The following is a 12,691-nucleotide window of genomic DNA, read 5'->3' on the forward strand; positions in this document are numbered from 1 at the left end:
ACAGAGAGTGAAAACAGGTGGAATAAAATCAAAACAGGTTTTGTTTGCTGGAACGTGCTTTATTATCAGAGCTTGGATTTTCCTTCAGAAGCAGGAAGCGTGTGAATGATATAGCTGCAGAAAGGCAGGACTTACGGTCCTCCTAAGCAGGAGGTGTGGTATACCATTTGTACCTGTGATGGAAAATGGAGAAATCATCTATAGTTTTACATAAAGATAGAGGAGTTTGGGGAGGGAAGTGGTTAAATGCAGCAGCAGTCAGCAGGATTAACAGCTCCTGGAGAGCAGCAGTGGCAAAGTGTAGTACTGCACACTGATGTGCTGTTGTAATGTTGAGTGTAATGTGTCCTAATCCAATACACAGCAGGCAGATATTTGCTACCACAGCTTCTGCTTCTCGTCTTGAGCAGTTACTTATTGATAAAGTGGGCTGAATTTTCTGAGTGCCCGCTCTTCCAGTATTCTTGCAAAGTATCTCACTCCCTGCCTTGCTCCCATTCCCTTGTCCTCTAGCTCTCAGCACTGCCTGCATCCTTCTGACTGCATAGCTGTCCGCATGTGAGCTCTGGGATGTGTCTGCGTGGCTATGAATGTCTTCCTGCCACAGAAGTGTTGTTATAGGAAAGAGGCACTGAAAAGCAAAGACAAATAAAAAATAGAACTACTTGGACTAATGACAAGCTATCTGTGGGTAGCTTTTTGGATTATAGTTTATTGAGAAAAGTCCATGACTGATTTTGCTCTCAGTCTGAGAGGCCAAGCTTCGTGTCAGTGGAAGTTGCTTATGGTGGCAGGTCAGAGCTTGGTGCAATATATCTTTTCTTCAGACACATTCTTCTCCCCAGTCTGATGCCTTTTCTTCTTAAATCTGCGTGTTCTGAATTCTTCTGTAATTTCAAAGGTTGACTTCCCTTTTGTTTCTGGGACGAATAAGTAGATGAGAACTGATGAAACTACCAGGACAGCAATAAAGATGAGGAAGCAAAAAGGACCAAGAACCATCTGCAGATAAAAATAGAGTAAGATGAGTGATTTCCCTGGCAGCTCCCATCCCTATAGATTCTTGCAAATTGTTGGTTTGTCCCTAAGGAATGAGGAATACTTTTTTTAAGTTATTTTTTTAATCTTTTCTGTCTATTCTTAAGGCAGCAGAAGCTGTCAGAATTCCAGATAAGTGTCTTATATGAATGGTTTCCACATGCCAGTGGTAATTAAGAATTCACAGCTCTGGTCATCTACAAGAATTTCATCTTACTTTCTGACCAGACCAGCCTGGAAAAATGGTTTGAAATGAGAAAGTCAAAGAGAAAATTTGGATCAAATTACATACAACAGCAAAGGGGAAAATCATTCCAGTGAAAGTGAGGCCTAGCCAAATGATCATTCCACCGATCACAAACGCGGAGGACCGTGCTGAGAGGGTGAAGATTTCATTCATGACAGATGAAACAGCTCCAGCTGAGGAAAAAAAAACAAACAACATAAAAGCCAATAAGAAACATTGCTGTGAGTTTTGTGGAGACTAAGTTAATTACTGTCCTGTAAGTGAATAAACTGTTCTCACTCATCAAACACTGCCCCAGTAAAGTTGGACTACTGTGAGATCATCTATATCTAGGCAGCACAACCACCTCTATGAGAATTCACCTACCAACCTCTCTACCAGTTCATGGGGAGAGATGGACATCACTGAAATGCAGTTTCCCTCCACCTAGGATGCATGGCATATGAATATGAATGGCTCTAATGGCCTATTTCTCTCCATTGCCTGTAAGTGCCAACTGGGTTCTGCTACCATGGTGATTCTGTTAGGCTTTAAAGACATTCATAATCCACATATATAGTCCTTACAATAATAGAGTCTGGCACTTGATTTTGGAGATTGCATAACTCATAGTAGTTATTAGTCATATCAATAGCAGAGTAATGATCACTTTCAATTGAGTGTAATCATAATAGAGAGCTTATAAATTTGGTTCTGGTATTGTTGATATCAGTGATTCAGAAAAAAATATATAAAGAGAGGATGAGAAAGGACACAGCAATGCTAAGAGACAGACTCAGCATGCTACCAGCCATCATTCTTTGATGGAGATGAATTTTACAGGTGAATGGAGAAACCTGATATTTTGGAGGAGGCTACCACTGCTTTTGGGCAAAACCAGAAATGGACTAGAAGAGCCTGAATGCATGGAACAGCATTCACATCCTCCAAAAAATAAATACTAGTGATTTTAAACATGTAATTTTTTCCTTAAATCTGTAATCTAGTGAGAGGCAATAGAATCCTGATACATGAGGGTCTGAATTTTTTGAAGTCATTTGTTAAAAAAATGGCTCCTCAGATCATTAGTTCATCATAAACTGGGAGTCCTCCATTTCAGTCCAAACTAAGATTCTGATTTACAAAGATAAATTCACACAGTTTCGTTCTATTTTAAAGCATCCATGGCCTGTGTTTACCCTTGTGGTCTAAGATTTGCTGTTGCTGCTCATACTGTTATACTCACCTGGTCCTATCCCATAGGCAATGATGAATAAAAAGATTAGAATAACATTGCAGTAACGCATCCAGAGGAACCGATCCTAGACAAAGGCAGAAGGAGGGATGAGAATGACAATTTCAGAGCTGTAGCACAGCTGATCCAAACTTACAGGAGAAGAGATGCTGATGAAAAAGTCCACAATGCTGAGGAACAGATTCTCACTAAAACTACCTATATATCTGTACTGAATACAATTGAAAGCCAAAAGTAACCTGCAGTGTCACACCTACAGAAATGAGTTGGACTGCACCCTGCTCCGAAGAATAAGAAATTAATTCCAAGCTAGTTATAGCATGGGGGAAAGTGTAGCTGATTCAACCTTATTATCTTATTCAGTTAGACAGCTTCAGAGAAATGCTTAAAACTTGTGAATCAGAAGATATCTGTGAAACAGAGAGGAGTTAATAGTTTGTGGGCTGAGATAAAGGTTGAAATGCAGTGCCAAATGCTGGCAATATTGAAGCTGTACCACTGGGTTCCTCTCTCCACAACCCAACTTGGGTGTAGCCAGAGAGCTGCACTGTGTGTATGCAGCTGGATCATGTGCATCAAAGCTGGAAACAGGTGGAGGTGGGAAGTACACTGCTTCTGTCGCAGAGGGCAGGGGATAGCAACTGGGAAAGGTGACAACAGAGATGATATCCAGGGATTCAAAGTGCAGCAAAACAACACAGGAGAGGCTCGGAGAGATCAGACAAAGAGCTGGAGGAAAGCTACACCTGTCCAATGGTTTTACAACACGTTTTTTGCTGGCTGAATTGATTAAAAAGGATGAAGTACAAGATATGACAGAGATATAGATAGGCCTTGTGAGAGGCACTGTATGTGTTCAGAAGATATTCTGACCTGCTCTTTCGGATGTCAGAACTAAGGCTGAACTATGTGCTGTCCTGCACAAAGATTTCTGGTGCAGGGCCACCCCCAGAGAGACATTTGCTTACACTCAGAAGAAGGCTTGTTTCAAGCAACACCAGTACCAGTGCCATCAACAGATAACCACCCCACAGGAGTCTCCGGCGTCCAAAACGATCGATAATGGAGCTCTGAGAAGGAAAGAAAACATACATCACTGGGAGCATGGCCAAGTCTAGCCACGAGCCCTCCAACAGTTTAGACATTCTTCTTCAGTTCTCTTTACTTAAGAGATCACAAATCACATTAGTAGCAAGTTAGTTATTTTATGGAATTCCTTCTGGTCTCTAATGCTATGAATTACCATGGCTGCCCAAACACTGAAGCGATTTTTTCATAAACACTCTAATAGAAGCATGTTATTATTACATTCAAATAAATAGATATATCAATAAATGGAAATAAATATGCATATTTGTCTTTGCAGGATATTTTATTGATATTTTTTATGAAAAAGAGAAGGATTTTTACAAGAAATTTTAAAGACTGAAGATGGGAAGAAGTTTGGCAGAGACAGTAACAACCACCTTACAGATTTATGTGGTGCCACAGGAAAATTCTTAAGCTCACCAAGTGAAATCTGTTTGATTTAATGAAGAATAGGCTTAAATCACAAGAGGAAGAATAGATCCAAATCAGTCTTAAAGTTCCAGCATGGTCTGACTTACACAAAATATGATGGAGATGAGCTCACAGACTGCAACTCCGAGAGCTACATATGGGATTATGCTTTCATGGAGGTTGGCTGTCTGAAAAATTTCCGATGTGTAGAAAGTGATCTGGGAAATAAGAAGCACTTTAACAATGAATCATAGTCAGTAAGTATAAGATGTTCTTATCCTGCATGTCTTAGACCTAGATTTGTCATCACTGCAACAGCAGCAGTGCATTATTGGGACTTATTGGAGGTGATGTAATAGTTTATTATGCAGCCTTTTTACAAATACTCAGAAGAAGCTGATCAGCTGCAAAGCTCCTGCTGGTCTGAACATCTTTCCTTTGTCAACAGAGGACAGAAATAACTTCTCTGCTCACATTGCCAGGCATTGCAACAAACAGAGGCTCTAGCAATGTCACAGTCCAGCAGTGTCACAGTCTTAAGAAAGGGTTACGTAGAGAGTCTTACAGGCGAGTGATAGAAATGACACTTAGGGGAATGTCTATTAGCTCAGGCTGTTCTGGGCTCAGCCATCTTATATGCATAAACAAATGATAGGAAATATCTTAATGGATAAATCTGCATTGTGAAATGGAATGAAAGCTGAATGGCAATAGCTCATCTGCTACTATAAAAGTCAAAGAATGTGGAAGTGGATGTCTAAAGAAGTGAATCTGTGGGCTGTGGAAATCCTTAGGTATTTATAACTGTTTATCCTACAGAACATTTGGAGATACAACCAGGGAAAGAAAGCAACAGCACTCTCACAGGAATCTTTGCTGAACTGGATCTTTTGTATACCCAGCCTGAAAGTTCCCCTAAAGGTATGAACAACACTGGTGGTGATACAACAGAGCTCCATAGACAAGGGCAGGCTCTGTTTGAGACATAGATCCAGAGGAAAGTGACAAGTTGGAATCACAGTGATTCAGTCAGATATAGGCTGTACTCAACTGCACTCAGGCCACAGAGCTGTAGACTCAGAAGAAGTAGGAGCATGGTAGACAGCTGTGGACGCACAGATGGCTCTTTCAGCACCTCAATGACATTCATTATTTTGGTGCCTTTTGTTACAGCCTTTTCCTTCATCATGTCATCAAATTCTGTGCGATAATTCTCTTCTCCCCAGAGTTGTTTCATGGCTACAGAAGAGACAGAAAGAGGCATTCTTTCCCATCATCTGATGCACTGATCATTTACAGTTGAGACCATGCCCTCATTCATCAGTCATTGAGAAAAGAGCATTACTTACTGGAAGCTGCTGAGACTCCTGGAAAAATGGCTTTCAACTTTTATACTATGTAAGGATAGATCTTAAATAATTCTGGTGAATCTTTTTGCTGGAGCAATATGCTATGCTATGCTATGATTTTTACAAGATCTTTCATCATATCTTATGAGGAAATCTGTAGTTGTTCAGAAGAAAAATTAATTACCTCTATTCAGTTCAGTTTCCCAAGAGTTACAATCTAACTCGGGATCTAAAATGTTCCCTTACCTTTCAAGCAACCATCCTTGTTTCCTTTTTGCAGAAAGAGATATGGAGGAGACTCAGGAAAGAAGGGCAAAAAAAGCAGTTGGATCAATGCCACCAACCCAGAAAAGGACAATAGCACATTCCATGTGTCTTCAGTTCCTAAAAAATCTCTGTGAAGGCATACAAGAGTGAATTCATAGTCCAGTACAATTACTTCTCATAACTAGTTTGGTATTTTCTGGATCCTATACAAGCAAATTATACATACATATAACTGTAAAAAAATAATTTAAATAAAAGATGTTTAGACTAAGGAAAAAAGGAAGATAGATTGATACCTTAGTTCAACTGCATGAATGAGATTTTTCTCATAATTTGAGGGTTTTTTTTCTAAACATCAGTGGAGTTTGAATATTCTCACAACAGATCTCTGAACAAATACATTAATTCTGCTTGAGGTTATCAAGAAATCAGCAGAGCTCTCAGGTCTCAGGGACCTATTAAGCTTGTGTATATATATATATATATATATAAAATATAATTATATAATTTGTTCCTATACATATAATTTGTTCCTATTAACTTCAGCAGAGAGACTGCACCTTCGAAGATGGATTTAATCCTTTCTCAAGAGAAATGTCTTCCTCTCCTCAGTAACTGACATGGGAGCCTCAGTGACTGGCATGGGGCAGACATTTCCTTCTTGACAGCAATAATCAAGCAAAGTAAAACCCCACCCTCAGTGTGTGTCTGTTTCTAGGACTGGACTTTCCTGCCACACAGAGGACAAATAGAAAATAGGACCAGAAGTAGCAGTGCAAGTACCGTAATCCAAGAACTCTTGCCATGGCTTTTCCTAGTGCAAGAAACACAGAGGAGGTCGTGTTTACAAATCCACGCAACTTCTTAGGTGAGATCTCTCCTGCATACTGAACATGGGCATTCATATGTATTCCTAAAAGAAGACAATGGAGAACTAAAGCTACAGAAAACAAGAGAGAGTCCCTTTTCACTTTACCCACTCCTGAACTATTTACTATACATCCACTATAATAAGTATTGTGAAAATGTACATCCTACTTAGCTAACCCATCAGATATCTCTCTCAATAAGAGCTCTTGAGGGCAAGGAACAGCTCATCATTATAACGTTCTTGCCCAGTGAACACCCACACTTTGCAATAGGCTTGAGCAGTCTGCTGCATCAACATGAAACATGATCTTCTTACCTTTTCCCAATCTGTTCCTTGTTCCACTGGGGTTACTGTGCATGCCTGGGTACTCCCAGCAGGAAGATTTCTGTATCCACCCCTAAGAATTCACATTAACATGGAGTAGTGGGGAGTCCTACCAGCACAGATGCCCTCGAGGAAGCGCCCAATCAGGATCATCTCAAAGGATTTGGCTCTCCTACTGAAGCCAGTGTTCAGTGTGGCTATTATTAGGACCACATCATTGATGAGCAGACATTTCTTCCTACAACAGCAAACAACATGTTGGTATGATCCATATTTTCTTCTTCATCATTAACTAATTTGTGTCTGTTCTTGTCTGGATTTATAGACTAAGACATGGTCATTTTAAAATCCATTACTTTTTGGGCAATGATAGCTGATTATGAAAAATCATGCAGAAAGAAAGAAGTTAGATTTCTCTTTTCTATGCTAGTACCATGTGAACACACTATGAGACTGAAAGAAATCCTTGTGAGACAGAGACTGATAAGGAATGGTCTTCACTCCTTTTCTTTGGGTCAGACTCCCATCCTGAGCACTGCAGTTGTCACTTGAACAAGGCCAATCCAGCTTTATGGAGAACTAGATTCACTGTCCACCTTGACCCAGAGAGTTCTGGCTTTGTCCTTTGTGATCACTCTCAAAAAGATGATTCTGAATATGGTTTGACAGACTTCTGCTTGTCTTTGATGAAACTGTGACTGTTCTTACAGATGAATGAACCTGTATTTTTGGTAAGAGCTGCAATCATTTGAAGTGTTGTTAGGCTCTCTACGGCATTATTGCTCAGTAAAGAAATTTCATTCACTGATTCTTCACTAACATTTCAGCAAAAATATAGGAATTAGCACAAAAACTGGTGAAAATGGAATCAGAAACAGTTGCACCTAGGTGTAGTTATCCATGCTAAGCAGAGCTAACACTGCATCAAGAGGGGGCAGTGAAAATTCTGACAATTGCGTTAAGTGAGTGAGGTTTAATTGCTTCCCTCATGGCAGCATTAGTGAATTGTTGAGAAATATACTTACTTTCCATATTTTGCAGTCAGGTACCCACTACACAGACATCCTATCATTCCCCCTACACAGTATGCAGACACAATGAAGGACCAGAATAACGTGAGGGTCTCCTTATGCAGTGCTGAACCATATCGCTCCAGCCAGGTCTCATTGATAAACTTCTGAATGTACTGGGACAGAAAAAAAAGAGCTTTTATTCCTCACAACAGTTCTTCATTATGTTTACAACTTAAAAAATAAAGATTAATAATCCTTATTAAAATCAAGAATATAGGGCTCTTGTTTGCAAGTTGGTGTTGATATTAGCCACAAATCCACTAAAATACAGTTTACTGCCTGTTCACATGCTGGCTGTAAGCAGCTGCTGGGCCATTAGCACTGTGAGCAATGGAGTCTGCTAAGGAGTGGAAGGTGTTACTGTAAGTACTGATGCTGAAAATAGCTGCTACTTTTTTTTCCATAGTCCCTCCATTCAACTACAGATCACAGCAGGTATACTGCATGCTTTCCAGTTTTCTCAGCCTTTCTAACATTCATTGGGAAGCTGTCTTTGCAGAACGGCTCCTAATACTCACTGTTTGTGCTTTGATACTGGACAGTAAGGGATGGGAAGGGGCTGGGAATAAACTCAGGGTAATATGGAAGAAGATTTTCAGAGCATCTTCCAAATATAAACACAACAAATACACAAAAACCTGTTACAGAAACCAAAACCAAACCAATCCAAAAAATACCAGCTGCAGATTTGGTTTTATGAAAGGTTTGCTTACCGGAGAAGTATAATTGATCACAGACATCTGAAAGCCACCTAGGTGGGTTCCACCAATTCCTAGCACCAAAATCATTAGCAATAGCTTCCGGTACTGAACCTGCCAAAGATGATGAAAGACATCCAAAGTTCCTGACCCCAGCACAGCTTTCAGAACCACAGGTTAATTCGTGAGATCTTACATCTTTCCATATCTGTGATTAAAAAGCCTTAATAATTATCATCATTGTAATCAAAAACAAAAGCAAAACCAAACAAAGAAAAAGAAAAGCAGGAAAAAAAACCTTTCTTGAATATGAATGGCCTGGAAGATGCAGTCTACCATTCCTTTAGTTTTGCCAGCCATGGAATTTTAATCATTAAAATAATAGAAGTGAAAAATCATAAAAATCCATGAAAGCCTTGATTGACAGTTTGTGTTTGCTTTTGTACTGGTAAGATACTACAACTTTCATGAATTCCTTTTTCCCTTTAATCCTGAGATAATTTGTTCACCTGTTGCCAGGGATAGATCAAGTTAGTTTCCTTAAAACTGTTCTTTAAAAAAATAAAATTTACTTTCATTATCCCCATAGGAATCTGAATTTTCAGAGCTCCTACTTGTACAACTCCTATGCTGCCCATGGTGTACACTGAATTATAGAGCATTCTCCACAAGCATGTATTTTTCAGATATTTAATCAGGTCATACTCTAAACAGATGAGTATCCTCAAATGTCTTTGAGAGTGCATGGCAGTAGAGTAGAAGGCTTTTTCTTTTTCTTCTCCATATTTCTATTTTCTCTGTTTTCCTCTTCCCTGGTTTCCCGAGTCCTCTCTTAAACCTCTCGCTCATTTGTGTTTGCAATACGTTTTCCACACATGCTGTGGAGTCAGTATTATTGCTGAGTCAGTGTTGTCCCCAGCATGTGCTCCGTTCATTTTTGTTTCAGGAAAGACTTTGATTCCCTTTGCTGTAATCTTCAAAGATTCTGTCTTCTGTCAGCAGCTAGTAGAAGACAAGGTGTTGGGTACTCACCAGTGCTGAGAGGAAACCAGCCATTTCCCCTTGAATATCTGCCTGCTCTGAGAGCCCTTGTCAAGTCTGTCAGATGAGTGATATATTTCCTATGCTTAGATTATAACAAGTTGGGATCACAGCGCAGAAGTTAAATTCTAACTAAGTGGCTTCTAGTGAATTATATCCTCCTCCATCACTGGCCAGGGTCTCTTCTTGCTGGTTTAATAATTCCAAGACTCAGACATGCCACGCTGATTACAACATTAGTAAATGTTTATCTTTGTATTGGGAGTGCTCCCCTTTACTTGCGTTGCTAAAATGAATGTGGGTTTCTGCTTGGTGGGTATCAGGTGTTGGAGTCTTTCTTTCAAAGCAGCAGGTTCTCTGGGCAGGGTGTTTCCTCTTCTGCACTCTACCACAAAGTTAAGCAACTTAGTATGGCAGCTGGGCCGTGCTGCCTGGTTTCCTGCATGCTGTAAGATGTTCAGTCAGTGGAAGTGATTTGATTAGTTTGCAGTTGCAGGAGATGGAAGTATTTGAATTTTGGTGTGGAGGAGCATTAGTCCTTGCTTACAGCCAGACGGTCACACTGTTTCCAGTACTACACAAAAACCTCTTTATTTCCAATTTGTAACAGCAGAGATGGACTGGTATGTGCCGAAGTAGGGAACTCATTCTGTTCTGGTATGGGAGTTGATTTTAGAAGTACTCCTTACCTTGAAAAGATTATTTTAAACAGAAGACTTTCTTCCTTCAGGCTTCTACATACATTTTGTACTACACTAAATACAACTCCACATATTTAGCATTGCATTGCTAGTTCCTTGAGGAGAGGTGGGAAGGGGAGGCTGTGGCTCTGAAGGAGGCAGGAGCTGTGCTCAGAAGCATTGTGGAAGGGCTCCATACATCTCAAAATTTGCCTCATCTCTGACAGTGACTGGCAGCTCAGCAGCACTGAGCTTGCTGTGTTACATCCCAACCACTCTGTGTCTCCACACCTTCTGTCTAGGGGTCTTGTAGCACATCAGTACACTGAAAGAATTTAAGCTGAATTCTTGTTTTCACATCATGAAATCTTAATTACTTCCACATCAGCTGTTGTTATGCATTTTGTTCCTTCACTTTTTAGCATGGACTCCTCAAACGTTCTCACTTGTAAAACCCCAGAATCCACACTTCTCTTCCACTATTACTGCAGGACTCTCTGTATTTAGATTTTCTCCTTCTTACAAATTCTTACTCTCAAACTCCAGTCACATTCACACTGCTCTCCTCCAGCCAAAGATTTTTGCTGTCACAGAGAAGTGCAGGCAGATGGCAGAGCTGCCCACCGGCTCCTCCACCTCCTGCTGGAGGGGATGCAGATCTGCCTCTTAGCATCACACCAAGACCATATCCAGCAGAGTATCCCAGGTCTGGCAGTTGCAAACAGCACTTATAGGCAGAAACACAAGATCTGGACGTGTGTGCAGTGTGTCTTTACTGATGCAACTCCCAGGCTTCAGCCATGAACAGCCCTGGGACTTTGTGGTCAGGATGATGACTTTATGTTTGTTCCTTCCTTGTAGTCATAGAGTTCCTCTCTGAGCTCCTGTAAACTTTTGCTGTCCTCAAGTCTGGTGGCAGAAGGGTTTCATTAGATACTCAAACAGTGCAGTGTATCTTGCTTCCTGCCAGGGCACACTAAAAGCTGGTTTTGAAACCATTACTCCTTTCTTTGGCTGTTTTTCATATTTTACTTTCTTTATAACACCTTTTGTTTCCTTTGACAAATTTGGATGCGGTATCTCAGTTTCCAGACCTTTTCATGCTGTACTTTCCCTTCCAGGTCCCTTTCCCTCTCAAAGGGATTCTACCACACTAACAGTAAACTGTTCTGTGATAGAGTCAGAGTTCAGGCATTGTGGGGTCATGTGCAGGGAAGAGATGAACCTGAATGAATCTGAGGGGAAATGGGGACTTGTTCTTTGAGCTGAGGGTGAGAGGCTTGGCTGCTGGAAGGAAAGGTACACATGGCTTAAACTTTCTGGAGAGGGTTTAAAACACCTTGATTGTGGACAGGTTATAGCATCTGATTGAACTAACTGTTCCCAGAAGAGCCTTATTCTTCTCATTGTCCGTATGTCTCTCTGAATACTCATTCAATTGTCATTTCTATCTGTCTCCTCACTTTTATTCAGTGCTTTAATATGGAAAAAACATGACTTAAATGTCTAGTATAGTTCCTATTCATTTTCCTATGGAAGAGGAAGGGATGAGCCTTTTCACTTAAGATTTGTGCTTGTTCCAGACTTGTTACACTTCTGTGATCCTAGAAATCAAATGGATATATTGCAGATTTACAAATACTCATTTAACCTTTATTCACGATACATGCTAGTTTAAGGCAGCATTAATGATTAACCATGCTTCCCCTTTTGCAGACAGTACTTATTAGTAGGGGGAAAGAAGGGAAAAAGTCAGGCATGGTGAGCAAGATCACACAGTAGAAAGATATATATGAAGAAATGAGTTTTTAGTGTCTTTTAGGACACAAAAACATTACTTACTCCAAAGCAGAAAGCCTGAGAAAGACCAGACCAAGTTAAGACATTACCTAATACTTTCTCTTCAAAGACACAGTTAGTGGCTCCTCCAGACCTCCTGCTCCACCGTGGGCATCTCCTGGGTTGTAGGAAACTTCTGGTCAGCATCTGGATCACCTCCTGCCCTCCTTCTGCACTGACCTTGATGGCTACAGCTCTGTTTTTGTCATATTTTCTCAATCATCCCTCTCAGCTGCTGTTGTGCAGTGTTTTCACCCTTCTTAAATCTACTGCCACGGAGGCATTTTCAGCACTGTCAGTGGCACAGCTCTGGCCAGCAGTGGGTCCCTTTTGGAGCCAGCTAAGATCAGCTCTACTCTAATTAGGGACAGTTTCTGGGCTCTGCTCACAGAGGCCACCCCTGCAGCCCCCCTGCTACCAAAAGCTTGCCATGTAAGTCTAATACAGCTGTGAAGGCCACTGCTTTTGGTATTAGCTCCTGGCATTGCTACAAATATTGCTAGAGGGTGGTGTGATGATCAAACAGCAGA

At 40.6% G+C, this 12,691-nt stretch overlaps 1 protein-coding gene across 1 annotated transcript; it reads right to left on the minus strand.

The window, feature by feature from the left end:
* Nucleotides 1–701: 701 nt before the first annotated feature.
* LOC136050242 (solute carrier family 2, facilitated glucose transporter member 11-like) lies at nt 702–9,684 on the minus strand. Its single transcript, XM_065738978.1, has 12 exons — nt 9,634–9,684; nt 8,617–8,715; nt 7,856–8,016; nt 6,944–7,068; nt 6,419–6,548; nt 5,615–5,763; nt 5,071–5,258; nt 4,127–4,237; nt 3,488–3,589; nt 2,511–2,586; nt 1,331–1,458; nt 702–1,002 (listed from the first exon to the last, which is right to left on the minus strand). The coding sequence occupies exons 1-12, from the start codon at nt 9,655–9,657 to the stop codon at nt 796–798; spliced, it is 1,500 nt and encodes a 499-aa protein (XP_065595050.1). The 5' UTR covers nt 9,658–9,684; the 3' UTR covers nt 702–795.
* Between the last annotated feature and the right edge of the window lie 3,007 nt (nt 9,685–12,691).

Source organism: Cyrtonyx montezumae, unplaced genomic scaffold (assembly GCF_038088225.1).
Source record: "Cyrtonyx montezumae isolate F1298 unplaced genomic scaffold, pur_monq_1.0 scaffold_23, whole genome shotgun sequence".
Taxonomy (NCBI): domain Eukaryota; kingdom Metazoa; phylum Chordata; class Aves; order Galliformes; family Odontophoridae; genus Cyrtonyx; species Cyrtonyx montezumae.

What these genes read in the sequence shown, in the direction of transcription:
- LOC136050242 (XM_065738978.1), bottom strand. Translation starts at nt 9,657, where the DNA reads ATGGCTGGTTTCCTCTCAGCACTG. An exon ending in CTGGTTTCCTCTCAGCACTG is followed by an intron (nt 8,716 to 9,633) that starts GTGAGTACCCAA and finishes CATCTTTGGCAG; the next exon opens with GTTCAGTACCGGAAGCTATT. An exon ending in TGCCTATGGGATAGGACCAG is followed by an intron (nt 1,459 to 2,510) that starts GTGAGTATAACA and finishes TTTTTTCCTCAG; the next exon opens with CTGGAGCTGTTTCATCTGTC.